Source organism: Coccomyxa subellipsoidea (assembly GCF_000258705.1).
Source record: "Coccomyxa subellipsoidea C-169, whole genome shotgun sequence".
Lineage (NCBI taxonomy): Eukaryota > Viridiplantae > Chlorophyta > Trebouxiophyceae > Coccomyxaceae > Coccomyxa > Coccomyxa subellipsoidea.
This window is the reverse complement of record NW_005178034.1, coordinates 1101133-1128859: the sequence shown is the minus strand read 5'-3', so window position 1 is coordinate 1128859 and position 27727 is coordinate 1101133. Positions and strand designations below refer to the sequence as shown.

General features: G+C 56.1%; 5 protein-coding genes across 5 annotated transcripts; 2 read left to right on the top strand and 3 right to left on the bottom strand.

The window, feature by feature from the left end:
* Positions 1-93: 93 nt before the first annotated feature.
* On the bottom strand, positions 94-2524 carry COCSUDRAFT_63891 (DnaJ-domain-containing protein; the record flags this gene model as incomplete). Its single annotated transcript, XM_005647241.1, has 7 exons — positions 94-302; positions 492-711; positions 938-1162; positions 1477-1701; positions 1876-2011; positions 2160-2302; positions 2438-2524. 7 exons carry the CDS (start codon positions 2522-2524, stop codon positions 94-96), a joined length of 1245 nt encoding a protein of 414 aa, XP_005647298.1.
* A 1498-nt stretch (positions 2525-4022) lies between these two features.
* Positions 4023-10613, bottom strand: COCSUDRAFT_16286 (glycosyl hydrolase family 38 protein; the record flags this gene model as incomplete). The annotated part of the gene is made up of 16 exons (XM_005647240.1): positions 4023-4331; positions 4626-4835; positions 5045-5209; positions 5515-5631; positions 5864-6044; positions 6395-6716; positions 6982-7205; positions 7832-7992; positions 8131-8219; positions 8417-8589; positions 8819-9053; positions 9292-9394; positions 9594-9801; positions 9915-10012; positions 10122-10205; positions 10512-10613. Coding segments are annotated over 16 exons (2781 nt in total), but the record flags the coding sequence as incomplete, so codon positions are not given.
* A 1560-nt stretch (positions 10614-12173) lies between these two features.
* COCSUDRAFT_16127 (WD40 repeat-like protein) lies at positions 12174-15580 on the top strand (the record flags this gene model as incomplete). Its single annotated transcript, XM_005647239.1, has 8 exons — positions 12174-12285; positions 12499-12622; positions 12904-13108; positions 13340-13495; positions 13890-14051; positions 14400-14599; positions 14920-15016; positions 15371-15580. Coding segments are annotated over 8 exons (1266 nt in total), but the record flags the coding sequence as incomplete, so codon positions are not given.
* A 1319-nt stretch (positions 15581-16899) lies between these two features.
* COCSUDRAFT_66378 (hypothetical protein) lies at positions 16900-19593 on the bottom strand (the record flags this gene model as incomplete). Its single annotated transcript, XM_005647238.1, has 7 exons — positions 19155-19593; positions 18869-18987; positions 18618-18648; positions 17790-18473; positions 17348-17511; positions 17056-17093; positions 16900-16921 (listed from the first exon to the last, which is right to left on the bottom strand). Exons 1-7 carry the CDS (start codon positions 19447-19449, stop codon positions 16900-16902), a joined length of 1353 nt encoding a protein of 450 aa, XP_005647295.1. The 5' UTR covers positions 19450-19593.
* A 188-nt stretch (positions 19594-19781) lies between these two features.
* Positions 19782-27104, top strand: COCSUDRAFT_66377 (hypothetical protein). The gene is made up of 16 exons (XM_005647237.1): positions 19782-19987; positions 20110-20236; positions 20520-20839; positions 20975-21157; positions 21286-22708; positions 22834-22982; positions 23108-23279; positions 23437-23554; positions 23684-23825; positions 23956-24132; positions 24473-24593; positions 24725-24989; positions 25186-25423; positions 25624-25786; positions 26018-26257; positions 26554-27104. Exons 1-16 carry the CDS (start codon positions 19820-19822, stop codon positions 26640-26642), a joined length of 4095 nt encoding a protein of 1364 aa, XP_005647294.1. The 5' UTR covers positions 19782-19819; the 3' UTR covers positions 26643-27104.
* Positions 27105-27727: the final 623 nt, after the last annotated feature.

The window sequence follows — 27727 nt, the reverse complement described above, 5'->3', positions numbered from 1 at the left end:
TCCATTTTCGCAAAGCATATCCTGCCTCAACATCTGCCTCGTTCATTCAAATTCAAAAGTCACGATCAAGTAATTGAATATGCTCCACATTCACTAATCATCAACAAGCTCCCCCTTGGCCTCCAATTCAGCTATGAGCCGCTTGCGCTCCGCCTCCTTCTGCAGCTTCATCAGCGTCTCGCTCTCATAGGCTCTGCTGGCGCTGCCAAAGATATGCGCCGCCCGGCCGCCGCTGCTCGGGACGCCTGGAAAACTGCTTGCAGAGAAGGAGCCAAACGCCCCATTTGACGCGCCTGGCCTGCCTGCACACAGACCCACAAAGGAATCAATTTTTGTCCCAATGAAAGCTCAGCCTTGTGCACGAGATTGGCAGCCCATTTGCTACCCAGCGTACGGTCTGTAGTGCTGGATGAGCTCGGAAGCAGAGGCTGTTGGACGGATAAGGCTGAGCAGCCAAAATTTGAGAAAAGCAGAGGAAAGGGAGACCTGACCTGGCCCGCTCGCGGCCTGCCCAGCAGGGAAGCTGCTCGGAAACGAAGCAAAAGTGCTCTGCTTTGCGGGCTGGGGTGCAGCCCGGGTGCCGGCAGGGAATAACGGCCGCTGAGGCTGCAGGTGTGGCGCATGTCTGGACCCGTTGGTTGCATGGTTAGGCGCCGAGTGCAGAGGCGACGCTGGCGCTGATCGTGCAACACCCTCCTCCACCGACGCAACCTGACAGCACAACACAGGAATTAATCAATTTAAGAAACTATGGCAGACAAGACTTACAGACTTTCCCACCCTTCCTCTTATTTGACTGCAGGACTGCAGGGCCGCCCTCTTGGCAGAAGTCTATGGAATTGACCATGACGAATCGGCGGAAGCATGTGTATCTGGTACAAAGCTGCACATAGACAATCGTCAAAAGGCATGCAAAGTGATGAGACCGCATGCCCACCTTTGAGAAAGGCACAACTAGTAGGGGCAAATCAGAGCGGCCATTGGCGGCGCGGGCGGCGGCTGCAGCGGCCTCAAGGGTGCCCATCTCTACAAAGGCGCTGCTCGTGCTCTTCTTCTTCTTCTTGGGCTGCCGCATCACCACATCGCTGACGGGACCGTGCGCGCTGAACACCGCTCGCAGCTCCTCCGCCGTGTAGCCGCCGTCCCTCGCGTCCCAAGACACCTGCACTCACTTGCACCCCTTGTTGGAGTAACACTAGCTGACTCGCAGGCACACATTTCAGAGCGGTGGCTCATTGTTTTCGCAAGAGAGGCTGCAGGCAGTGCCCGAGGAATACGCTGACCATCGCACACGATCCAATATTCCAATCTGCTCTTATCTTGCCTAGATGTGGATTGGATATGGCACAATGGAAGACATGCACATGTGTGCGTTGCAGCAGTTATGCTTAGCCTTGGAGAAGCACTGCCAAAAGGAACAATATATAAAGGGAGATTGTGGAGAGCAATGGCAAGAAATACGAACTGGGTGCGCACCTTGAGGGTGCGCACCAGCTCTTCTGTCATGGCTGGGGGACCCTCATCTGGGGCTGCGGCTGGCACAGGAAAAGGCACTGCACTGGGTCCAGCACTTGAGGGAGCGCTATTTCCTGCTGCCTGCGGCCTGCTCGCCATGGTTGCTGCAGTTGCCGCTGCCATCCTCTCTGCGTTCACCTGAGCGTCCCTCTCCTTGTGCTGCTGCCTCAGCCGCTCGAGCTCCGCCTGCAGACAATGTAGACTAGCTGTCTCGAAAAAATGCACACCCAACGTCTGAGTGACATGTCAGTGAATGACACTAAAATCCCTGTTCTGAGGCTTCACGCCTTGCACGGACGTCGCTTCTCGAGCAGAGAAGGGTTGCAAAGTATCACAGCAGCAAGGAGGGGAGCAACTTACATGCAGCCGGTTGCGCGCCACCTGCTCCTCGTTCCTTCCTGTCTGAAAGGCACGCTCCCTCTTTTCCAGGTCCTCTGTCATCTTGCGCCGCTTTGCTGTGGCGCCTGCATGCCGCTCCTCTCGCGCCCTCTTCGCCCTGCCACATGACACATGCTGCAATCAGCCACTGATAGTCATCGAGCCACTTGCTGGCACCAAGATGGTTAGCATATTGTTGGAATAAAAAATTGCAGGCAAACCAGTGCCAGTACCATCAAAACATGATGGGCTGGTTGAGAACTTACTTGGCCAGCTGGTCCCAAGCTTCCCTAGCCGCAGAGTCCAGGAGAATCTCATAGGCTCTCTGTATTACTCCAAATTCTGCTGCTGCGTTTGGATTGTCAGGCTGCTTGTCTGGATGTTTGGTGAGGGCCAATTTCCTGAAAGCCTGCGCGTACACAGCATCAAAGTCGTCAATTAATCAACCATCGATTTATTAGATTATGTACAAATTGGACAGACTGTCCATTGTGAAACAAGCGAATACTATGGCTTGCTGTGTGTTCTTAAAAAGCATGCTGACCTTCTTGATCTCGGCATCGGTGCTCTCAAATCCCTTCTCAAGCCCCAAAATCGTGTAAGGATTCTGCCGTTCTTCAAATTCACCCATGCTGCCTTGTTCAAAAGCCTCACAGCAGTTACTTAGTCTTTCTGCGATTGCTGCCCATCGAGAGGCTGACTGACCGCGGTAGGAATGCGACAAAATTTAATATTGCAATTGATAAGTTTTGACCATTCTTCGCGTCGAATGAAGAAAATCAGCATTTGCAGAAGCTGCCCAAGCAGAAGGCTGGGCAGCTACCGAGCACCAACAGTGTGGGCAGAAGCGGGCAGGTGTTCAAGGAAGATTTGGCCATGAAACCTCTTTACAATCCTTTCTCTGAAGCAGCACGGGACATCGCAATGCGATCTCTGTACGGACTCTCTAGCAAATTCCCATGTAATTGCACATGCACCATGATGGCATGCGGTGGCCGCACACTTGCAACTTGCTAAACTCAACTAACTGTGGCCCGGGGCTGGTTGGCAACACACAGGCAATTGATTCAATTGGCTTATAAATAGCTCATTGTTGAAGCTACTTATGCAAAAAGAGCAGATAAGCCATGCTAGATACTACAGAGCTAGCACTCTACCTGATTCTGGGCATCCAGATGAAATGGAAATGTACAAAATGCAACTTGCACAGCATTGACAAGCTAGCCTAGGGAAAGAAGGACGCAGATAGGGGCCCAAACGCACCCCTACCACACGTCGCATTGAGGACCCCTACATACAACCCCAAGAAATATTGCAGACCACAACCATTTGGTTGCAGGACAAAATGCATGTGTGCCACACAGCAACCGTGGGCCCTGAAAAATCCTGTAGAGGACAGGCTGCCTTCAACAGGACGCTGCATTTGACTGACTTTATCTTTTTATCTAATAGACGCACCCCAGGCACGACTCACACTAGATACAAAAATTATTAACACAGTTGACACCCAAGCAACTGGGGATGCTACAGCCCGTGTCAGTTGAGGGTGGAGGCTGCAGATGCAGGTTTGGGCACCAACAGGAAGGTGCGGATCTCCATGGGCTGCAGCTCGATCTTCAGCGCATCCTTGCACCCGTTCTTGCAAGACAACCCAGAGCGGGTCACATATGGCACCACCAAATCCGCAGATGTGTCATTGGACATATGTCTGCCCACCTGCCATTTGAGCCTGTCCACCTGCACATCCAATTGGCCCTTCAGGATCGGCACCATCTTTGTTTGTCAAGAGTATTGTGTCAGTTTCTGTCAGGCCTGCAGAGCGTTTCATCATCGTTTAAAAACAATGCAACAAAGGCGGGCTGCATGCGAAGTTACCTTTGAGAGGGGCTTTCCAGCAGCGAGAGTGACTTCCAGGGCAGAATCAAAGGAGAGGTCCTTGAAGAGCTTGTTGAGATCAACGCTCACGTTCTTGTCCTCGCCGCTGTCCTCATCAATCTACACAAAGCACAGTCTGTAAGTCAGATTCTCAGCTACAGTATAACACTTCACAATCCATACTATTCATGGCTGGCAGTTTAGACCCTATTCAAACCTGCTCACAGCAACTGACAGCCCACACACTCGCAACTCTACAGTGTTTTAGATTGTATTTGCAGGAAACTGATCCTCTCAATTAAGGAGTGGGGCTCTGGGCACACCTGGTAGAGGTGAGCCAGGCGCAGCAGCACTCTGCCATCGCCATTCTCCTTGAGGGTGAGCAGGTGCACGCTCTTGGGCAGGCCGTCCTTGTCAGCCAGGAAGCTGACAGGCGCGCCGCCCAAGCCCTGCGACGCGCCGGCAGCCGCACCCGCGCTGGAGGCCTTCCCGAAGGACAGGACGAGGGGGTCATTGACTCGCTGCTGCAGGGTGCGCCTGTAGCTGGCTGACGTGGCCGGCCCCTGCACATAGTTGAGACCTGCATCACTCACTGCCCAGGAGGAAAGTGCGTGGCTGCAGATGACCTATCGAATGCAACATGACGCCACATGCGGCAAGGCCCGAGTCAAATCACTTTGCATTGGTACAGTATGGCCAGACAGAGTGCAGGCCATTCCTGCAAGCTCAGCCAAGAGCTTTACATGGCAGCTGTTATGCATGATATTCCTGAATTCAACAGCTTAATATCTCCATTAAGTAAAGTAGACAACGAAGGCCATGCGTGCAGGAGTAGCAGTGTTGCTCAGAGGACACACCTGCACGGTGAGGTAGTGGGTGCCGCGCGCGATGAGGCCGGTGCAGTCGCAATTGATGCAGCCGCACATGGTCTCGTTCAGGTTCTCGGACACGCCACGGCCGTCGTCGTGGAACATTCGGCGGTGCACCATCAGCTCCACCTGTCCCGGGTGCAGGCTGGACCCCCCCTGCGCCCTGTCCGTCACCACCGCCAGCTGCCGCCCTGCCTCCTCCTGTCACAGAGCGTAGGCACCCATCAGTCCTCTATTATGTCATATAACAGTATTCTACATATATCTGTTTTTAAGGCAGTCTTGGCTTCTGCATGCAGACGATTGCGCAAGTCCAGCCACGTAGACAGTGTGACCTACTGCCAGCTCAGCACAGGAAAATGACACATACAGAGGTCCAGTAGATGTACCACATGCACAGCGCTCACCTCAATGTAGATGGCTGCGGTCACGGGGTAGTAGTTGCCGGCAACGGGCTGCTTCACGTCCAGGTTCCAGGAGGGGCGGAAGTTGAGCTTGCGCTTGAGCATCTCGCGGCCGTTGGAGTCGGTGTAGAACTCATCTCCACTGGTCACGTTGGTCTCAAAGCGGACCTGTGGCACAATACAGCCCATTGGAAAAAGGATCAAATCATGCATGCTGATATGAAGTACCTGGGCCCTGGATTGGGTGGGTCCAAACAGCACAGATGGCTGACTGCCTCCAGATCCATTGATCACTCCCAACAGATCATCTGAGCTGCTCCCTTGGTACATTGGATTGCTCATCCCATGCCTTCACAGGCATGCAACATGTACGGAAGTGATGGAAGGCTCAGTGAACAGACACCATGCTAAGTGCCGTATATGCAATAAGCCCTTGGCAGCCTGTGTCAGTAAGGACATGTGAGAGCCCTTACCACAACTTCACGGCCCAGCTTATCCTCAAAGGGAAGGGGTCCGACCGTCCACTCTGACTCAATGTGCTCCGAGTCCTTCCAGACCCTGGTCGTCAGGGTGGCCCACGGCTGCCACTCCTGCCACCCAAGAATGCAACCTTTAATGATGTTCCCAGCTCTCCATTATGAGTGAAGGCGTGCACTTTTGTGACTAACCAAGGAATCCTAGACGAGAGAAGGGTGGGCATAAAGTAGAATTGGGAAGGTTCTTCCTAAAAGAGGAATCTCCCAAGGAGCTGGCCATTGAGCACAAAAGGTTTTGAATTAGAATAACAATGCTAGAAATGCTCAGGAAGGGCTGAGTGTGTACCTGGCGGATTTCAGTCAGGATCGGGCCTTCCACGATCTGGATGGGGATGACCGCAGTCTGGTGAGCTTCTTGGTTGGGCCGGAAGATGTAGGCGCCGGAGGCTTCAGGCTTTCCGTCGGCGATGTGGCGCGGCCAGTAGCTGTCACTGGAATTGTAGTACATCATCTGCTCGCACACAGTCCTGTCTCAGGGTATGCTCAGGATGGGGGCTCCCGTATCGCGCATTGCATGGCAGCCCATGAACGTGACAGCACATCTTGAGCAAGTAAACATCATAACCCCATGCAAGCTGTTCAAGGCTTCAAAGGAAGATCAGAGAGGGTGTCATGCAGGGGAGGGTGCATTGCCATTGTATACGCTTGCCAGCATCACTGAGGCGATAACATATTTTACAAGCTGAAACAAGTGCTCGAGCTCGCATGAAAGGCACCACGGCGTGTGTCATGCAGGGGCCACACCTCTGTGTTGAGCTGGGTAGCCACGCCGTCGCTGTTGCGGCTGAGCGACAGGATCCTGCCTGTGTGGGGGGACACTGTCAGGGTGACTGCGCCACTGGAAACAGACACGGTTGCCTGTGTCTCCCTTCTGCCGCTATCCCCCTTGGTGCTGTTGGCCCAGGAGCTGACGAGCGTGCGCGCAGCCGGGTGGTAGCTGCCCGGCTGCCCAGCCTGGGCAGGGGATATGGTGTACGTGGAGTAGCCCAGCGGGGGGACCTCCGCGAGGAAGGCGATCTCGTAGGCGGCAGCGGCTGAGAGGTCGGCCAAGATGTGCTCTTGCACCATGTAGCTCTGCAGAGTCAGCGTGGCGTTGCTGACCGGCACGAGCTGCGAGTCCACCGCGCCTCCCGTCCCGGCTGCACCACACCACACATTTGTGCCTGGTGATCAAGCGCCGGCGAGATTGTCAAAGCACCCGTTCTGTCATGAGAGGCAATATTCGAAGACTATGCCATGATATCCTTTGCACTCCCTTCCTTCCCGTTCTTGATGCTCTTGACAGTAATACGGGGTGAAGACTATGACGAAGCACACAAGGCAGATTTGTGTTGCATGCAGAGTGTGAGTCAGTGCTCAGATGCACAACAGCTGGTTAGCTGCAGAGTGGGTGATGGTGCTTACTGACGACAGTCCACTGGCTGGTGAAGCTGAGGTCGAGGGGCACGCGGATGCCCTCGGTGCGCGGCCAGGCGAGCGGGTTGTACACAGCCACAACGATGCTGTGGCCCAGCCTCGACATCTCCATGGTGGGATGGCACACGCTGGCGTTCAGGAAGGGACACATTCCCAGGGTGCCCTCACGGTCCGCTAGCCTGCGCACATGTAAAAAGGGCTCAACTGACAGACTCCTTCAGCAGCCGACAGAATGGGCTCCGTCACAATTTTGTGAGATGCTTTGCATGCGCGTGAGGTCAGCGTAGGACAAGCATGAACACTTCGGCAAACATGAGCATGATGTGCTCGGCAGAATTTTGGAGAGATGCTCACGATGCTGGTTCAGCAGCCTGGAGATTGGTGCTCGGCTTGGTCTGGTTCCACTTGCTGGCGGGGTTCAGCGCTTTGTCGGCCTCATCGGCAAATACAAGGGATGCAAGGTCTGTGTTGAAGGCCTCCTCAGCCTCCGCCATGCCTGTGGGCAGACATTACAAGTCAGACACCCAGGACGTGAACCTGCTCATTTCCAGTCACAGAGCATGTTTGCTCAATGCTGGTGTGCTCTTGGGCCATGCAACGGCCCCACTCCCCGCAGAATGACTGAGCGGTCCCTTGTGAAAGGCACTGCATGTTCTAGAAGGCTTCATGGACAGCAAACATCACGCGCTGCAACGAAGCCACCTTTCATGGACAAGGGCAACCAATGCTGCCGCTCAGGGGAAGAGGAGCGTCTCTCCTGGACAAGCCTTGAGGGCCCAGCCCTGACGCTCTCTTTTCATGCACAAAATGTGCAGTAATGTTTGGAAAGGAAGCAAACAGGAGCAACTTGGGAACAGAGTGTGCACCTGCGGACAGGCGGAAGTGGTAGTCATCCGCCACGTCCTGCCTGGCTGTGCCGGTGATGGCGTCGTGGTGCTGCAGCAGAGCCACCGCCAGCTCCAGCCGGCTACTGCTGGACTTGTTGGCGTCCGCAACGTCCTTGGCCGCAGCCTCAGCCGCCGCCGCGGCCGTCGCAGCGCCGTACCGGGCGGCCAGCTCTGCTACGGGCTGAATCTTGGCGCCTCGGAGGAAGACCGTGGCGGCGTCAACGGCGCGGCGCGCGGCGCGGGCGGCCACGCTGAGGACCTCCATCTGGCGCGCGGCCTGCAGGAAGGAGGTGCAGGTACGTACGTAGCCCTTGGACGTCGGCCGGCTCGTGAAGTAGCCTGCGAGCAGCCCGAGGCAACCTCAGTGCTGCTTTTACACTTGCACATCAAACTGCACGAGGATGGTGTGCAAATTCTGCACAATCTGCACAGTTTCAAGGCCTCTGCGCTTGCTTCAAAGTCCTCCTGGACCAGTGGACAACAGAAGAGCAAGAAGTGTTGGCTTGTACTGGTTGGATTGAAGGAAAAAGGCTGACCGGTCCAGTAGCTGAACTCGTTGTCCGCATAGGGGAAGAAGTCGTCGGTCTTGAGGGGCCATGAGCGATTGTAGGAGTGCTTTGCGGCAGTGTAGGTGGCTGGAGTGGAGTAGAACAAGTTCATGCGGCCGTCCTCATTGGCATAGTGGATCAGCTTATCGATGTTCTTGTACCTGCAGGCATTCCAGCCATGTGTTTCCGCACATGCAACACCCTGCATGAGGAGTCCACTTCCAAGATCCCTTCGTTTTGTGATCAAGGGGTTGCCCGCTTCTGCACTTTCCAGGCCTGGTTGTGTATACAAAGTAGAGAAAGAGTTTTGCCGACATCAAAGCAGAGCAAGCGCTAGAAAGTGGGACATGTGGAGGGCTGATTCAGTAAGGGGAATGGGCGCATGCTCACCAGACGAAGGCGTTGGCATAGGTGAAGTCAGTGCCCATGGTGATCATGATGTCACTTCCTCCGGAGACATCATCGCCCTGGGTGATGTTGAACCTCATCATGCACCCGTTAACGAAATCGTCCACGCGAGGTTTCACGTTCCACTCGCCGCAGTCATCGCAGTCCACGATGGGCTCGGAATTTTTCCAGCTCTCAAAACCCCACTCCCACATGAACCTGTCAGGGGGATTGTAGTCTCCTGCAAGAACCAATTGTTCACAAGTAATGTCCGAGCTGGATCGAGGAGTGTTGCTTCATGCCTTGTCCTTGCAGCTACATGACAAGCACCCGATGTAATACTTGATCATGCTCTGAATGTTAAGAGATTGATTACACAGATATACATGCCCTCGTGACTCCAGAGGAAAAGAGCATGGGACCAGAACATGAATGCCACAATCGATGTGTGGGACAGTATCTCAGAATGAACATACCAGAGGGGAAGCTGCCGGACAAGACATCGGCCGAGGATCCATAGGATTTGGCACCACGCCATACCAGTTCCAGCTCCTTTGTGTTGCTCCTCAACTGCCGATCCTACAAGAGCAGACAAGGCACTCAACTGTTATAGAATTGAAGAGCAGTCAACCGAGACGCCTCTTTTGCACTCGGCTACAGATTCAGATACCCACCAATATCTATGTCACTGGACGCAGGAGAGGAAGAGAGCGCAGGGATGAAGTGAGCGATGAGCAGGAAAAATGCAGCATGCTCTGGAGCATAGGGGAATGCTGACCTGGTAGTCAGATCGGGCGAAGTAGACCGCATCAAAGCCGAGGGCACCTGTCATCAGGGATGCCTGGGTGCCAGAGTGTCCAAATGGATCGATCTGCCAGCCGATGGTGGGGGTGAACCCGAAAGTGCTGTTCAGAAACTGATGCCCGACAGTCGTCTGGTCGATCATGGCCACATAGTGGGCAGCGGCCTCATCATGCTGTACGTACCTACAAGCAAGCACACAGAGGTGATTTTACTGATTCTAGCACCCTGTTAACAGCATGCGAAAGAAAAATAAATGGCAACCGTGCATACAGGGCTCCTGAGGGTGCAGGCTCACCCGCCGTTGACAAAATCGAGCTGGCCATTATCCACCAGCTCTTGGACTTTCTTCTGGGAGAAATCGTCTTGCTCCTCCCACCACTTCAAGAAGAAGGCCTGTTGCGTGCAAGGCCGATTTATGACAGTCATATCAGGGGCAATAAGCATTATGTGCATGTAAGTAGAGGCTGGAGTTGGGCAGGCCTCCTTGCTAAGTACAACTCACCATGTCAGAGTAGGTGAATTTTCGATTGGGGTTGGCTTGCAATGCAGCAATTGCTGTGTCCAAAGTGTATTGGACCCCGCCCATCTGCGAAAGCATTTTCCTACCATCAGGTGCAACATTCTACTCAAGATCATTTTCTTAATCATCATACCCTCGTGCAATGCAAGTATGGAGCCCTGGGCCTGCTGCCGTGCGATCAAAGAAAGCGTGCCTATCTGACTCACCTCTTTATCGAAGTCGTTGTTAAAAAGATTGGCCCCATAGTAGTACTGGTTGAACGTCTGTAAGAAAGTCGGACGAGCCATTTCAGGAGGAAAAGACTCCGCACGACCGGGACGGCCGGGCGATGAAACTCAGATCATAGCATTATTCAAAGCAAAATGAGCAAACCTTCAGAATCAACCTGCTGGACAGCTCACTTACCCTTAGCCATCCTGCATCATCGTGCGAATGGGGCACGATGTGGACGTTCATTTTTCCCTCCACCCTGCGGAGCCACTTCGATCAACGCAACGGCAGGCTGCATTTTCAGATGTAGAACCCAGTGACTATACTACAGCACATGACACTAAAGACAAGCAAGTTTTGGAACACTTCTGTGCTCGAAAGACCAGGTTGTGAGTGGCACAGAGGAGGCGGTGGTCGCCATCAAGATGGGCATCTGATGAGGGTTTACCTGCCGGCAGTCGTGTTGTACAGCCTGCCGTGGCAGACCGACGTAGCTATCAGCAGAAGGAAGGAGAGGGCGACGGAGCTCATGCTGCGGCTAATCATCGCGGCAAGAAACTACGGATCACGACCTATGATTTTCAGACATATATACTTTCCATTTCATCACCAATTACCCACTCTGACCAAATGGTGAACCTGAGAGGCGACTCTAGAGAACCGCTGCCCAGCAGGATTGCGAAAGCAGCGCCAAATCTGTGAGGAAAGGCGTGATCAACGGCTCCCATCTCCCTCTGCTGACGCGGCGCGGTTCGGGCAGGCGCCGCCCTGCCCAAAGCCCTTGGGCATGGGCAGCGCCCCAATGACAATGCCAATTGAGTCATAATGACATGAGGAATTGGCCGACATGAAGCAGAGAGGAGAGCAAAAGCAAGGGGACAAGGGACCGAAATCGAGGTCAGATCTGTGTGGAAGTGCATCGAACATGGCAGAAAAGAAAGAAACGGCTCCAAAACGGAAGGGGCTGACATTCGAGCAGCAGCGAAAGGTGCTCATTTCGATACTTCCTGTACATTCTGAAGGCACTATTGTACGAATGTCATTCTATCTGAAGATATACCTTGCAAGACGATCTTATACTAAGTTATCTCCTCGTCGAAGTCTAAGAAGGGTGTTTGGGACCTGTCACAGGCAAATGCACTAGAGGAGTTCCTGTTCCCAGGGGGTGCTGGCAATGGGGAGGATTTCGGACGGGAAGGGGAAGTGGATGCCGATCTTCAGGCGGCAACCGAACTAGTCCGCCAGGTGCGCACAGCATCTAAGTCTAGTACTGATGTGCCTGCGCCCAGGTCGCCCTCTCCTGACAAGGCACTCAAGGCATTGTGGGCACAGGCAAACCAGCAGAGGATTGATACTGGAGACGCTCAGGGAGACCACGAGTTCCTGATCTGGGAGGACAGGGGTGCCGGGCCCATTGCAGCCTTTGATGAAGAGTCAGAGGAGGAGGATGCAGGCCCTGCAGCGACCCTGCTGGCAGACAGCGATGCGCACGACGCATCCTCATCTGAAGCTGCTGACAGCAGCGACGAGGACGAAGCAGGCCCAGCAGGCGAGGAAAGTGAAGAGGAAGACGGCGAAGCTGGCCCGGGGGAAGAGCTGCATCCTGGCAGGAGTGCAGACGAAGATGAACCCACCGGACGTGGTGTTCTGGCCCGGGAAGATGGCCAGCCTGGCCCCTTGTCCGGTCAGGTGGGGACTCTCACACAGCCACTTCTTTTGCTTCCGACACGTATCACAGCATGCGCAGTGCAGTGCAGTGCTGCAGGCAAGGGGATTGTGCTCCAAGTTTCACTGTGTGTGATCGGCCAGGATGCTTCCACAGCGCAGAAGCGGCCAGTGTGGGAGGATGAGGAGGATGAGGCGGTGGAGGTGAACATTGCTGGGCGCAACCGCCTGCGCAAGCTGAGGCAGACAGAGGAGGAGACTGTGGTTACAGGTACAGTCCGTTCGTGAGACGGCACCATGTTTGCGCTGTATGGGATACCCAGCCAGTCAGTCGTGCATCACTTCCAGCTATTTTTGGACTGATATATGAAGCCTGACGCAGATGATGAGCAAGAGGGGATTCTTCTCTGATCCTGTCAAGGATGTTTCTCTGATGCTATCAATCTAGGAGGATAGTCAGCTAATGGCTGTGTCTGGGTGGCAGGGAGGGAGTATGAGGCGAGGCTGCGGCAGCAGCACAGCAAGCTCAACCCGCGCACGTCCTGGGCCACGGAGGGGCGCGCGAAGCGGAAGCGTGGGTTTGGGGACGACCTCAGCGATGACGACGAGTGAGGCACTCTCCTGCCCTTTGCCACTGTTTTGCTAGAGGCTCCAGGACCCTCTGCTCACTTTGCATCGCTTTGACGAGTTGAGAGGATGGCCAAAGTGGCCAATGAGAAGGTGCCGCAAGGATCTAGGCAGGTAAGGGGTTCGACTATGGATCAGCAGCCTTTTCAGGCTTTTTATACAGCCGCATTCATTGTGGCAGCAGTCATGTGCGTACAACTTACAATTTATTATGCTGTAAGGAGTGAACCAGGAGTTGACAAATTGCTGCTACACTGCGCAGGGAGGAGCGGGAGGGGGTGCTGGCGTCGGCGGGGCCGCTGCTGGCGCGGGGGGCACTGCTGCCGGCAGGGCTGCTGGAGGCAACGCGCGTGCGCGACGCCAACATTGCAGAGCCCAGCGCGGCCGTCGTGCGCAGCCTTGAGTTCCACCCGGACGGCCAGGTCCTCATGACCGCCGGCCTCGACAAACGCCTGCGCTTCTTCCAGGTCAGACTCCAACCTCCTCCCTTTGGGAGAGAAATGAAAGTACATTGCACCTCCCTCTCCGGTACCTTTGATGTGCCCAAGGACCTCTTGCCCAAGGATCTGCAGATCTCTTTGCGAGCACCTGACAATAACTTTGGGGCATTTGTCCGCATAATTTAGGAAAGGCTTGCACAGACAGCATTGTAGTGGGTTTGTCCAGTCTGAAAAATTGAGTGTGGGAAATGGGTGCAGGTGGATGGGGTGCGCAACCCCAAGATCCAGAGCATCTACCTGGACAACTTTGCCATCACGCAAGCCGCATTTGCGGCCGGCGGCTCGCATGTGATTGCCACGGCGCGCCGGAAACACTTCTACACCTTCGACCTTGGCTCTGCCTCTGTGGAAAAGGTGACCTAAGCTTTGGTTCAGGTCATCTGTTAAATTCTTTCTGTGACGTGCCTTCATCCTCAGACCTGTGTAGAGAAGGCATCCAGCTCTTTGAGACCCTGTATTGTGAATCTCACACGAATCTCCGATATTTGCCTACTTCCGCTTCATATCACCACTTGAATCATGTTTCCTCTTTGGCGCGCCTCCCTCACTGCCAGCGCTCTGTTTCTTCTGCGGGGCTCATGCTAAAATCTGCTCGTGCCATGTCTGACATTCCTCCGCTCTAGGCTGCAGCCTGTTGTAGACCCGCAGAGGCTGCTGCAGATGTCCTGTGTGTGTCCTTTGTCCTCCGCTGATGTCTTTCATTATAAAGGTACTTATAAAGGTATGTTTAATGCACTGTGCGCAACAGGTGGCGGGGCTGGTGGGGCGGCCGGAGAGGAGCCTGGAGAGTTTCGCGGCGTGCCCTGCCCCTGACAACCCGCTTGTGGCGTTCCTGGGCAACGAGGGGTGCGTGCCGCTGGTCAGCCTGCGCTCGCGCCAGTGCGTCGGCGACCTCAAAATGAGCGGCACCGTGCGCACCGCCGCGTTCTCCGCCGACGGCCTCGAGCTGCTCACCTCAGGCAAGGCCCCACCTGGACTCCATTGCTAGCCGCAGTGTCCTATCTCTTCACTTCCGGGCAGTCCTCTCCAGTACATGTGCTTCTCTTCATACACAGCAGTCAGAATACTTTACCGCACGACACAATGATGTAGTCAACAGAGGCTTGCAAGACCATGAGCAGCGTAGGGAAATGGTCTTCTTGTGTTGCTCTATGGCGGTGGCGTGGGCATGCGGAGTGCATCTGGGGAGTAGAGACAGGGGTCGTTAGATTAAAATTTCTCGCGGAGGAGGTGTTGGCGATAATTTGAGCTCGCAAAGGTAAAGAAAGTAAGCACCCCCTGGCTTGCAGGCAGCGACGGGGTGGTGCACACGTGGGATATGCGCATGCGTCGGTGCCTGTCGCGCGCGGTGGACGAGGGCTGCTTCTGCTCCACCTCCCTCGCCGCCTCCGCCGACGGCCGCCTCTACGCCACCGGTTCCAAGGCTGGGGTCGTCAACGTCTACAACCGCTCCCAAGGGTGCTGCCCACCATCCTCATTAGGCGTTCCTGCATCTTTAGATCTCCTGCCGTAAAGAATGTGATCAGTTGGCATTCCTACTTCTTCAATCTTCTGTTATCAGAACATTATCGTTCTTAGGTGAATCCAAGCCAGCTTTTCTTAAGCTCCATGTCCACCGGCATCTTTCAAGATGTTCTATCATGAAAACCATCTGCTGTGCTGTCGTGCTCCTGGACATGGAAGCGCAGCAGAGCAAGGGGAGGAAGTGTAGCTGTATAACATACTAAGGTGGGGGTGTGCTGTTGTGTGTGTAGGCAGCAAGGACTGGATTTGGGCAGCGGGCAGCCCATGCTGCCGGCATCGGTGTCGCCGCTGAAAACGCTCATGAACCTCACCACCTCCGTCGACAGCCTGGCCTTCAATCCTGACACGCAGGTGCGCTCTCCTGGCTCGCTGTGCCCGGCTGCACACCATGGAGCAAACCAGTCCACCATGCAGAAATCCCAGCAAACTCTTGGGAGGCATCCAAATCAAGGAGCAGACTCCTGTGTGCACAGTGTTCTGCTAGGCTGCGCTGCATGCTGTGGCAAGCAATATTATTGGGGCAAACAGTGCCAGGGTCTCTTTTTTGGTGGTCTGCAGCCATATACAACACCACAGGGGAACATGCTCTGTGTAAGCATCCCAAGAGCTGTCCGGCTGTCCCCATACTTTTGTTTCAGGTTGCGCAAGAGCGCATCATGGGGTTGCTGACGCTGTCTGCTGGCACTGTGTGCTCTCCGTGTGCAGATCCTGGCGATGGCGTCGCGCATGAAGAAGGACGCGCTGCGGCTGGTGCACCTGCCCAGTGGAACAGTCTTCTCCAACTGGCCCACCTCGCGCTCCCCCCTGGGCTACGTGCACAGCCTGGCCTTCAGCCCCGGGGGCGGCTACCTCGCCATCGGCAATGCCAAGGGCCGCGCGCTGTTGTACCGGCTGCACCACTACACCGCCTCCTGATTAACAGAAGAGAGATGCAAGATAAGGCAGTGCGACCGCTAAGGAGGCAGGAGCGGCTGCCTTGCAGTGCACATGCTGTGCTAGTGACAAACAACTTGCAAGCATTGTATCAATTCACCCAGTCCTGAGACACTCTGAGAGATCATGTAGAGTCCTTCCACTGGCCTGACGGGTCAATTGATCGGAAGAGACCTAACATGCATGTATCAGAGATGATGAAAGGGCTGCCTTACAAGGAAACGTAGTGCATCAACAGTGCATGCTGTCATTGAGATAGCCCCAAGCAGTCTGCATGCTGGCTGGGCGCTGATGGGTGGCTTGCATGTGGGCAGGCTCATGTCATTCATGCATCAAAGCATTATTGGGTGGTTGCTGCATTGTTGGTGGGTGCGATGCAAATGTTTTCCTTCAATAACTTGCCTGGCAATGCACCATATGGTAGCAAGGACTCTTTGCATTCAGAGTTATGTATAATTCTCCGACTTGCAACCAGGAATGAAGAATAAAACACAAGATCACAGGACGAGCCTATTGATGCACAGACATGGGTCTCAGCCCACCTGCACACCTCCTCAATCAACAATCACTCAAGAGACGCTGCAGCCAATTGGTTGCTCTAAGGCCCCGTCACCACTTGGATAGACAGATCAGCAAAATCAGCGGCTTTGCCAGGCAATTGACAACCCAATACATCAACTCGCAACAGCACAGATGCTGTGTGACAGAACTAAGTGTCCAACTGCTTCGTGCGCGTTCATTTGCATCTGTTGTGAAATAGCTGATAGAAGCATTCTAGAGATCTCATATGGCGCTTGATCAACCATTGGCAACCATTTGAATCAAGAGAATTACCTTGGACAGGAAACCCCCTTCCACAACTGGTTCCGCATGCTGTTCTGAGCGTGATCCACATTTCGCACTCACACCTCTTGAAACCTTTCCTCAACTCATCACAGTTCTCCCAAATGCCTCCCAGAGAGATACAGGTCTCAGTATCTCCAGAAATCAACCAGACAAAAGTTTTCCACACCTCTCTGTGTCGAATATTCAGCTGCCACAGCACCGCTCAATTTGTATAAGATAAGAGAGATATGCACTTGATGAAGTGTCTGCACCAACTGCCCGGCGCCTAGATGTGTCTGAATAAAAGCTCTCAACACACGGGGTGTCAGTGCAACAAATCTGTCAATTCCTCAATATTAGGGAGCCATTACGCTCGAAAAAATTCAGTAGCATAGGGGACAGCCTCCATGAAAGGTGGGCAACCCCACAAACGCTCTCTCCCTGTCACTCCAGCAATCCATTGCCTACGCTATGAGTCACGCATAAAACATGCACTCCCTGCCCTGATGACACCTCTGTTGAGATCATGATGTCCGCGCAGTGGCGGTCTCGAAGCTGATGCGTCAGCACACAGCGTACGCATGAGCGCATGCGACGAAAAGGAGGAAGAGTATAGTCAGTTCATAACAGACATGAACGCCTCGGCAAGCAGCGCCCCGCGCGGCATTTCCTGCGCCATCAGATCAGCAACAAATGAGCACACATTGTACACAACCTGTCAGGCCTACTCTTCCCGCTAGCTGTCTTGCCATGTGGGCACTAGGTTGCAGGTCCTGCTTGTGTGTGCGCATGTCAACACGCTCTCAATAGCTTTTCCTGCCCAACTCACCTTGATGCAGATGTTCTTGGCAGGCCGATGTTCTAGACAGGGTATTTCCCAATTTACCACAGGCATCTCGTTTCTCAAATAAGAAAGGGACTCACCAGGGAAGCGCGCATGTTGCGAGGGGAGCCCAGAGTCTTCGCAACTCCTGACGCCCCTGGCTTGAGCAGATCTCCCACTGTGCGTGCGCGGCCGCGCGACCCCCGCGGCGACGCCAGTTCCCGGTCCGGCATGCTCTCCGTGCGCAGTAGACACCGGTTCGCGGCTGCAAACAACGCACACTCCACCTCAGCGCACCACCATCATATTTCACACGATTGCCTCCATTGTGAGCTCAGCACAGCTGCTGCACTCCCCACTTGCTGCTCAACATGTCCTGTTGGAGGTTTTTCATTCAGCTGCAAACATTGAAACCACCCCTGCGATCTTGGTGCAACATGACACACCACATACAAAACGCCTGGCCCCTACTTGATGCTATTGCACTGGCACTGCCTTGTATGTCCTGCCTTCTCTTTCGACCCAAAGAAATGATTTGCCCACCTGGGCTGCAGGGCTCGGAGTGCTGGAAGGACAGGTGCCCCAGGTGCCTGTTGGGGTTTGGCGGCAGGCTGGCGGTCCTGGACAGCTGCGCTCGCGCGGAGTCCTCCAGCATGTCACTCAGCCCCATTGGCGCCCCCTGGAACTCCGCAGTGTCCAGCAGGAATGCGTTGAAGCACTCGGCCGGGGCGGCCCGGTCCGCTCCCCCCGGCACTGACATATGGCCGCTGTACCCCACGCCAGTGACAATGACTGGGGGTGCGCCGCTGCACATCTCCACACCCCGATGGAGCATCCCATCGCTGTACTGTGAGAAGCAGGGCTGCGGCGGCGGTGGCTGCGCCTGCATGGAGCAGCCTGCTGTGCTGTCCAGGCCCTCATCGAGGCCCAGGAGCATGCTGGTGTTCCCAGTGAGGTCCATGGGGAGCGAGTGCTCCAGGTGCCCAACATGGTCGTCCATCAGGATGGAGGCTGCAAAGGACTCCAGGTCAAAATGCGACTGCGAGACCGGCAGAGGGCTGTCGCACATCCTGTGGGGGTCCGGTGCCTCCCCAGGGGGACACCTGTTGCTGCGGGGGGTCGCCGAGTCCGCCACAGAGTCGGCCTCGCTGGATAGGTAGCGCCAGGCATGGAGCCCTGTCTCGCTCATGCAGCTGCTCGCCCCATCTGGCCCCGCCATGGTGACATCTGCAGCACAGTGCCAACGGTCATCTACTAGGACAAACAAGACAAGCAAGCCAAGGTCGTGTTGGAAGGGAATTAGTATTCAAAGGCATGATGTACTGCAGGGTGTGCCATCTAAAGGTCCTGCCAAGGTGGGCTAAAAATCACCTTGTGGAGGGCTCGACCTGCCAGTCGTCCCCTGCACATCGAAGAAACAGTTTTTACTGCAAATTCCGTTATGCAAGAGCATCCATACTGAAGGCCAGACCTTGCAGCTGTCGCCGTGATGTGACAGTCTTACGTTCGAAAGCGACAGTTTAATATCAGGGCTGGCAGGTGAGGTCTGCATATATTAAAAGGTTCAGCAGCAATGCATCCCAGAGCTACTTCAATAGGTAAGTAGAATGGGAAATATGTACCGCGGAATAGACGGTTTCCAATGCTTTCCTGCCATCCACGCCGCCGCTCCCATCGTCGATACTGTAATGTGACAGGTCGAAAGCGCTGCAAGATCCAGGCTGAGCATCCGATTGCTGGCCTGCAAGCGCACCCGAGGTTGAACTTGATGGTTCGGATTGGAGATCGACACACGTGATCGTTCCAAAGGTCCTAGGGCTTCCTCGTCGCAGTGCTCTGTGAGCATCGCACGATCCTGCACCTATGGACGGACACAATATACTGTATTTCAGCTTGAGAAAAGCTCACCCTGCTCGGCCAACTTCTTGTTGAGCCACTCCAGCAGCGACGCAGACTTTTTCAGTCGCAGCCCAAGTCCTCCGGTAGGTAGCGGACGGACAGAATTGGTCCCAGAAGAGGACTCGGCGATTGCATGTTGGATCGATTGATCCTCCTCGCCAGCTTGCCAGACCGGCTCCCTCCTCCTCTCCTGAGGTTGTGCCACGCCCGCATGGCTGCTCAAGCCTCGAGCAGGCTGCATGTGTTGCAGGGAGTGGTGGAGCATTGGAGGGTTGGGTGCAACACCGTGATGCGAAGGTATCATGGTGCCAGGAACCTGCACCCTTGTACCGAAGGTTTCAGCTGAAAGATGCAGATTCGAGTCCCTGAGAATCTTGTGCTATATGATCCTATGGAGACGATCTGACTGTAAGAAATGCAAAAGAAACCGCTCTGTAATTGCGTAAGCAAAAATTCTTCTTCCTTGTAGTGCAAATTGGGACAGATCAGCGTCCGAGAGCACCAAGCCATTGAGGACGCCGTAGAACTTGTGCCTCGTCAAGAGGGAGATAAAGCATAAGTGAGCAGGACAGTGCAGTCTGCATGGCCGCTGTTCTGACTCCTTACAAGGTCTGAACTCGTGTCAGAAGTATATCAGGGAGTATGAAGGGTATGGCAGCTACTGGGCATGCAGCATGCACAGGTCTTCCCTCGCAGAAGCGAAGACAACCTGCTCACCCGTTTTCGGCCTCGAGCGAATGATGGAAGGCGGGAATTTCACTGCAGAAACCGCTTTTGATGAGGACGGAGGCAGTGTGTCCCGTTCAGACGACCAACCCTCAAACTATGGGGCACATAGTCCGGTGAGTTTACCATGCTTGCTGCATGGCTGGTTTCTTGCTTGTCTCCACTGCCTCCGTCTGAGACACTTAGATCTGCAGCCTACGTTTATAATGTTGTGACGCTGCCTTTTCCTTTGACACAGCGGCCCGCGCGGAGCCAGATATCTACAGCAGTTTCTTTTGAGCCAGCCTCAGAACGACCAGCCAACTCGGCTGCTATCGCCGCGCGGTCTGGGGAGGACAGCGCCCTCTCTGCAGCTGAGCCTGAAGGTTCATTGCTGCTTCACTCTGTCGCTCTTAAATGTTCTCTCACTGCGAGACAGATCAATGCACATGGGACCCGCTTGGCCATGGGGGCACCTCTGGGCAACCAAGCTTTTGTCCCCTTCCTGAACATTCCTCTTTGATTACATTTTAATCAGGCAAGGTTGCTGGTGGCATTCTTGTCGCTTCCTCTTTGCCTATATTACCTTGTGGCTGTGGCTTTGAGAGGCCTGGCTGGTCTGCATTGGTCTTCAAAGCAACAGCCAATGCATGGACTCTTGGTGTGCAGGTGAGTTGTCTTCGCTGCCACAAGCTCCACTGCAGGAGACGGCAGAGCAGGAGGGCCCGGTGCAGCAGGAGCATGTGCACCAGGCATACCCCAGCGGCAGCCTACTGTCCACAGCTGTGAGGCCTCCGGAGCAGCAGCACCAGCAGCCACAACAGCACATGCCCCAGCAGCCCCCATCGCCACGTGCCAACCGTGCCAACAGCCTTGTCTCAAAGACTCCTCGTGAGGCGAACAGAGCTGGCACACCTGCATCCGTTTATGGGCAGGGCCGCTCATTGGGGAGGCAGCTGCGCGCTGAAAGCCCATTCGGCTACGAACAGGTGTGACACCTAATTGAACCCATTGCAGCCATGTCTTTTGTATCAAATCTATTGTGTTTGCATCCTGATGGCATGCAGCTTGAAGGGCAGATCAGATCCTGCAAGGTCACTGAGGCATGCTCTTTCTGCATACAGAACTCCATGGCAGCACCCTTGAGGGGCCAGGAGGCAAGGGAACGGCTGCAGAGCCCCCCTGAGCCTAACCAGCAGCCACAGAAGAGCGAATGGCGCGAGGCACCCGTCATGCATCTGGATGGAGCCGCCTCTCAGCCTCCGGCAGGCCACCTGCAAGCGGGACAGCTGCATGGGACCTCACAGGTGACCCTCCACTTCACTGCTCAGGCATGATGGCATGATCTTTTGTGAGTGCCCCTCACCAGCAAAGAATACTAGTCCTGCCTGCTCTTGAAGTGTGGGTACAATGGCTGTAGTGGCATGGCGTGCAGGATGACATGCTGGAGGGATACCTGTCTGGGACCGGGCGCAACAACTCCATCGACGCCATGCAGCAGGGCGAGCCTAGGCCGGCGGAGGACCCAGCAGGTGCATCCGCTGCGCCTGCCACATTCAGGTCCAGCCCCGGCATGCATGCCGGCCACCGCATGCCAGCGGGCGCCCACGCGCTCCATCACCATCAGCATCAGAACTTCGCCGCAGGCCCGGGAATGCACTTGGAGAGGAGCGCGAGTGCGGGCAGCAAGAGCGAGCGCGGCCACCGCAGCGGTCAGAGGCGCGGGTGGCCGGACGGCCCTGGTGACTACCACACCGCGCACGACGCGCACCCCGGCTCTAGGGCCCGCAACACCGGCACGGGCAGGATTGCCGCGCAGCACAGCGGTGTGGCGGGTGAGCGGCCGCTGCGGCAGCCGGGCTCCTACGGGACCACTGATGAGCCGCAGCTGGCCGAAGCCCAGGGACAGCTGCCGCCGCCGCCGCCGGTCTTCATGGCCCCAGCGCGACCGGCCTCCTTGCCACTCTTCGGCCACCCAGCCGCGGCGCACCCGGGGCTGCTCAACGTGCAGAGGCTGCTGCGCGTGCTGGACAACAACGGCGACCTGATGCGGCACCACGGGGCCGCCGCAGGGCCGCAGCTGCCACCGTTCCAGCTCCAGCCGGGCACGGCTGTCGCCTCACAGGGCCCGCCAGTGCAGCTGGAGCCGCTGCTGCGGCAGCTCAGCCAGCACCTGAGCACCAGCTGGCAAAGCCGCGCCGAGCCGGCCGACATGGACCACGCGGGCAGCGTGCGCCTGGGGGGCGATCAGGGCGACAACATGGGTGTGGAGCAGGGCGGCGGCAGCAACTCAGCCGCCGAGCAGTACCTTAGCGGTGAGAGCTGCGAGCCCGCAGCTCGCCCGCGCGTCTCGTCCGGCGCCCGCGCGGCGCCTTCGCAGCAGGACCCCGGCGCGGGGTACGCGCTGCAGACGGCCGGGTCGCTGCAGCGGCCGGCGGAGGGGCAGTTGGTGGACCCCCACCTGCAGGAGGAGCGCTGGCCGCGGCGGCAGGCCTCCGCGCAGGAGGCCACCCTGGGCCCTGCCGCCTCCTGGGGCTTCGCTCGCTCGGTGCAGCAGGCGGCGGCCGCCGAGCAGTCGGTTCAGGAGGCCAACTCGCTACCCGCGCAGGCGCACCACGGCCACGCGGCTGCTGGGCCGAGGTCCGGCGCGCTCCCAGCGCTGTCTATCATCCAGGGGCAGCTCGAGCCTTTCCACCCCGGTGCAGGAGGCCCACGCAGCGAGGGAAGGAGCGGCCCGCATGAGTCCAATGCGCCGATGTCGATGCAGCTGCAAGCCCAGCTGGAGAACGTGGCTTCCGCTGGCCACGAAGACACACATGCGCTTGCGGCCCAGAATTCGATGATGCTGCCTCGCCAAGGTGTGGGCCCTTGGCATGGTCATGGGGACATGACCTGCCACCCTTTGCACTCAAGGGATGTCTGCAGAAATTTGTGTAACGTCATGTGTGCTTCAGTGTTGTGAACACCCTTCTGATGTTTGCAGGCGTGCCAGCTGAGGGGGACGGTCAGCCGGTGGACAGCCATGCAGGGTCATTGGGGGACCTCGGCGGTGCAGGGGAGAAGTGCGCCTCGTGCATTGCAGTGCCCCCTTTGAACCAGGAACCTGCGGAGGGCCTGTACGCCCAGCGACCGGTACATTTCCAACACATCCTCTGCCTAAGAAATTCTTACCGCTCTGGATAATTTGTTGCCATGACCTCTGTTACGCATGACAGGTGCACCTGCATGCATGCTAACTTGGTGCATGAATGGCGCAGGACACGGCGCATGCTGCGGCGAGTGTTCATGCGACAGTGATGAGCGAGGAGGACGCGCAGTCGGAGGGGGAGACCAATCTGTCCTCCATGCGTGGCAACGCTCAGCGCTCGGCCCCGGGCCGTGCCGGCCACGCCCATGGCCACGCTCGGCGGCCTCAGCACCACTCCGCTGGTGATTCCTGAGAGATACTGAACTGTCCCTGCTTGACTTATTAGTGTACCTGGAGGTGGAGGAGATACTAAGAAAATTTAATGCCAAGCAAGTGTTGGGGCTGAAACACATAGATTTGCTCTCGAGACGCAAATTGTGAAGATATATGGCTGTGCAGGGTCGCCGACAGCAGCCTTTGCTGAGCACCGACCAGCCGAGCTGCCAAGGGAGGAGGATGTGCCTCGACCCCTGGACTCCACCACAGGCATGGCCGCTGCGCCTGCACCAGCTGCGAGGTGTGCCATTCAGCCGCACCTCGCTTTCCCCTCGCTTTGCTTCAGGATGCGACAACATCAGAGCTACCAGGCACAACACTGCTGCACCCTATCTCGATCCTGCTGACATATAATGCTTGCGCCTGGCAGTGGCGGCCAGTCGGTGGAGATGTGCACCCATGGCTCCGGCAGCGCGTGGGCCACGGCCCCCGAGCCCTCCAACTCTTCCGGCAGCTCCCCTGCGCGCCCGGCCCAATCCCGGCGCAGGACGCCCTCCCAAGGCGCCGTCCAGGTATTGACCCTGTCTTCAACTGCACTGGAGGATGCTTCATGTGAGTGTGCTATGCTTAACAGCCTAACCTCTGCATCTCAGGCTCGCACAGAGCACAATGACATTGAAGAAACATTGTTTTGCATTGCAGGGTGCCACATCGGCTGCAGAAGGCATGGGCAGGGCGTACTCCTCCAGCGCGCATGCAGAGGCCGGCCAGAGGATGCACGCTCATCTGGGGGTAGCAGCGCAGCCACTGGGCATGATGGACAGATCCGGCGGAGCTGCCCTTGTCCCGATTGATGCCGACCTGGGAGCTCAGGACCAGGTGACCTGAACTGTGCTAAAATGCTGCACATTCTATGAAGCAAAGGTGGCACCAGGGTGACTGTCACAAGGACAGCTTTATTGTATGTATATTGATTGTATGGTCCTCTAGATGTGGAACTGCGGCACCGGTATGTTTTCGCCAGGCATCATGTGCCCTTGTTCTTCAAGGCACTGGACAAAATGATGCAGACACTTACGGTACTTTTACGCCATGTCCAGTGGCATGTGGTCAAAAACTTGCAGTTGAAGGTCTGCTGTCTGGTGCTGTGGCTGTCTTGATCTACAGTGACACTTTCTTTCCCAGTTTTCAAGCGTGTTACATGTGGTCTATATTGCAGGTGGAGGACAACATTGGAGGGCCTGCGCGACAGAACAGCAACGGCACAGCGATTGGGCAGCTGTTGGCGGCTGGGCCGCAGTCTGTGCTGACCACAACTGGGCAGGGCGAGGAGCCGGAAGGTGCGCCTGGGGCCCTGTCAGTCCAGCTCTACAGGAATTGCAGTGCTTGAGACTATCAATACTTTGTAGGGAACCTTAAAGAAGTTCGTAGAAGTGGGCGCGCTGTGTTGAAGGGAAGGCCAATGCTGCAGGTTCCCTGGCCAGCCATGAGGGGATGGAGCAGCAGGGAGAAGCTGGGCTGCTGGAGGCATCGCCATCGGACGGCACAGCCCGCGGAGCCGCGCCGGACGCAGCAGGGCGCATCGCGGCGGCCGCGTCGGCCGCGGCCGCAGCCGCGTCTGCCAAGTTGGGCACTCTGCTGGCCGGCGTGGTGCCGCCCCCACCTGTGAGCAACTTACGAGGGACCAGCAGCTGCGGGGAAGCAAGGCCGGCTGTACCCCACTTTGCTGCTGCCAGGTACTGCTACACTGCCTTCAGTGCTCTGCTAGAAACACATTAGTGATGCCTTGTGGTCGTCTCTGGATGTACTCTCCTGCGCGCTGATCTAGCCTTTAAAAATCTTGAAGGGAGGAGGTGGCAGAGTTATGTGTTGTCACTGCCAAAGAGACGGTGCATTCTCCTTTACCTTGACAACGTGGCATTTCATGTTCAGGAGCCAGGACCACATGCCAGAGGAGCCTCCCCAGATGGCAGGGGAGGCGCAGCCCCAGATTGCGCGAATCTCCTCCAACTCCCTCCTGTACCAGCCGGAGCACCGCAGCAGGCCAGCCCACCACTACAACGGCAGCGCCCACCAGCATGGCGACCTCCCTGAGGCTAGGCACCTGGAAAGCCAGCAGCCCGCCAGTCCCGGGCAGAACCACTTCACAGCTGCCGCCACCAGCGCCAAGGTAAATCACCCTTATCCAGCAAAAGCACATCATATGTGATTGTCGACGCAGGATGCCTTCCGCCATTCGCAAAAGTGTCCTGTAGACTCTGCGTTGTGGTGGGGGTCTTGGACTGTTGCATTTAGCAGCGCAAGTATGGCTTGACGACTGGACCTATGAGAAAATTTCCGGACAGCTGCAAAAAGATTTTGTGGCGCCAGGCGACGAGCGAGGGCGAGCCGGCTCAGGCAACGGTGACGGCGGGCGCCCACAGTGCGGGTGGCAGCCCGACGGCCGAGCTGGAGATGCAGAGCCACCCCAGCCCCTTTGCACCCCAGCAGCACTCCTTTCCTCACCCCGCCGCTGCCATGTTCAACTCCTCAGGTGCCTGTTCTCAATGTCTGCCTTGCCTTTGGTTCGAGCAGTAAATTGTGCTTGCTTCCCGGATGCAATCCATTAACCAAGCACGCCTCCCAGCTTCCGAGGATGTGCATTTCGACCGTTGTTGATAAGGGATGTCTGGAATACAGGGCCCTGTAGAATGGCCTGGCTTCATCAACAATCATTCTTAGTCAGTCCTGCAGCGACTGAGGGGCTAGAATGGAATTCCCGCAGGGCGCCTGCCGCACGCAAGCGAGGGCAAGGGGGAGTCGCACCCGGGGGCCGAAGGCGCGGAGCAGGGGGCGTCGCCGGCGCGACCGACGAACGGCTCCGTGCATGCGCTGACTAATGGCCACGGCGCGGCCCACGGTCTCCAGGGGCGGCCCTCCGGCCACGCGGACGTCCTCAGCGGAGAGGACTCCGCGCCCGATGATGGCCCAGCCGTCACGTCGCCCGCCACTGGCGGCACGCTTGGTGCGCGCCACTCGCTTTCTCTCCCACACGTCGTCTGCAGCTGTCTGTTGCACTGTCTGCAGCTGTTTGCATGGCGACCTCACGAGCGGCAACTTTTGGGGCTCTCCCTGGCTCTTGGTGCAGTGACTCTTCAGCCTTGAGGCTGCAGTGCATTTGTATGCAAGGGCTGCAAGGCCCCGGGTATCTTCTCAATTTTCTTGGTCTTGGGTCATTGTCGGTATGCCTTCTCTGACACGCGACAATCCCAGCGCTGCCATGGTAAAGCAAGGTGTGATCTTGAGTGGTGCTTGGTGCAGGGAGGAGGCGCAGCACGGCGAGCAAGCGCAAGCGCATGAGTGCAGGGCAGCAACCTCGTGGAAGGTTCTCGGCTGCTTCAACATCCTGAGGAGCAGCAATTTGATACGCACGAAATTTTAGTCAAGTCTGTGATATCCCAAAGAGCGACGTCACAGTGTATGACTTGCAGCTGCATTGGATGGATGCGAGGGGAGAATTGTAATCTTCGCTTGCCCACAGAACGTCAATGACGGCCCTTTGCTGAGCATTACTGTGTGCTGTGTGGATGTCAGTGGCGTGATACCTTTACAGTGTCCTTCATTGCAATCCCTGACACGAGTATGTTGCCATGCGACCAACGACGATCGGCCTGTCCAACTGGATGAGGTCTTGCGCAGTGTGAGTTCATGGTTAGTGTACATTGAGTGGTGTTTGACAGTAGACAGATCTGCAGTCTCCAAGGAGACATTGGTTGGTCTGGCTTTTGAATCTGCAGAGATGATCATCACAGTAGGTGTTAATGTACATGTCCAATTGCAGACTTGAAACGAGTGTAAACATATATAACGCCAAACATAATTTGGGATCATGTTTGGGATCCTTGCGCAAGTACACGTTATAGTGGACTCAGGCAAAAGACCCCAGTATGCGACGCGTCAAGTTCTGCATCGCATTGCCGTACTGAAACCCTTGCCAATAGACCTTTTGGCATGACGTATTACTGCACATCCAGAACTCAGTGTGCTTTTGCTCCACATTCTCTGAGATCTTGCAGGTTGAAGGAAGCTCAGCCCAGGTCAGTGCCCTGCATGCATACACAGATGGACATTCTTAAGCTGCATTTAGCCTCAGATCTGACCTTTGCCATGCATGCCTGTAAAAGCCATCCGCGAAAGGTCACTAGTCATTAGGATAGCTGATTACCACTGATCAGTGGCGATCATGCATGCTTTGAAATGTAGGAGGCGCTCACCTTGGAATGAATGTCCCATTGCATCTGGTGCAGCGCGACAGGAGGTCATCTTCCTCAACCTTTATGTTAAAAGCGCTGAGCACCTCAGCCAGCTGCTCGCGCTTGCTATTGGCTCGCACCAGGTATCCTCGGTCTGTGTACCTGCTCAACCCACATATTAAGAACCCAAGCATGCAGAATTAAAGACAAAAAATCAATCCTTCACGTAAAAGAAATGGGCA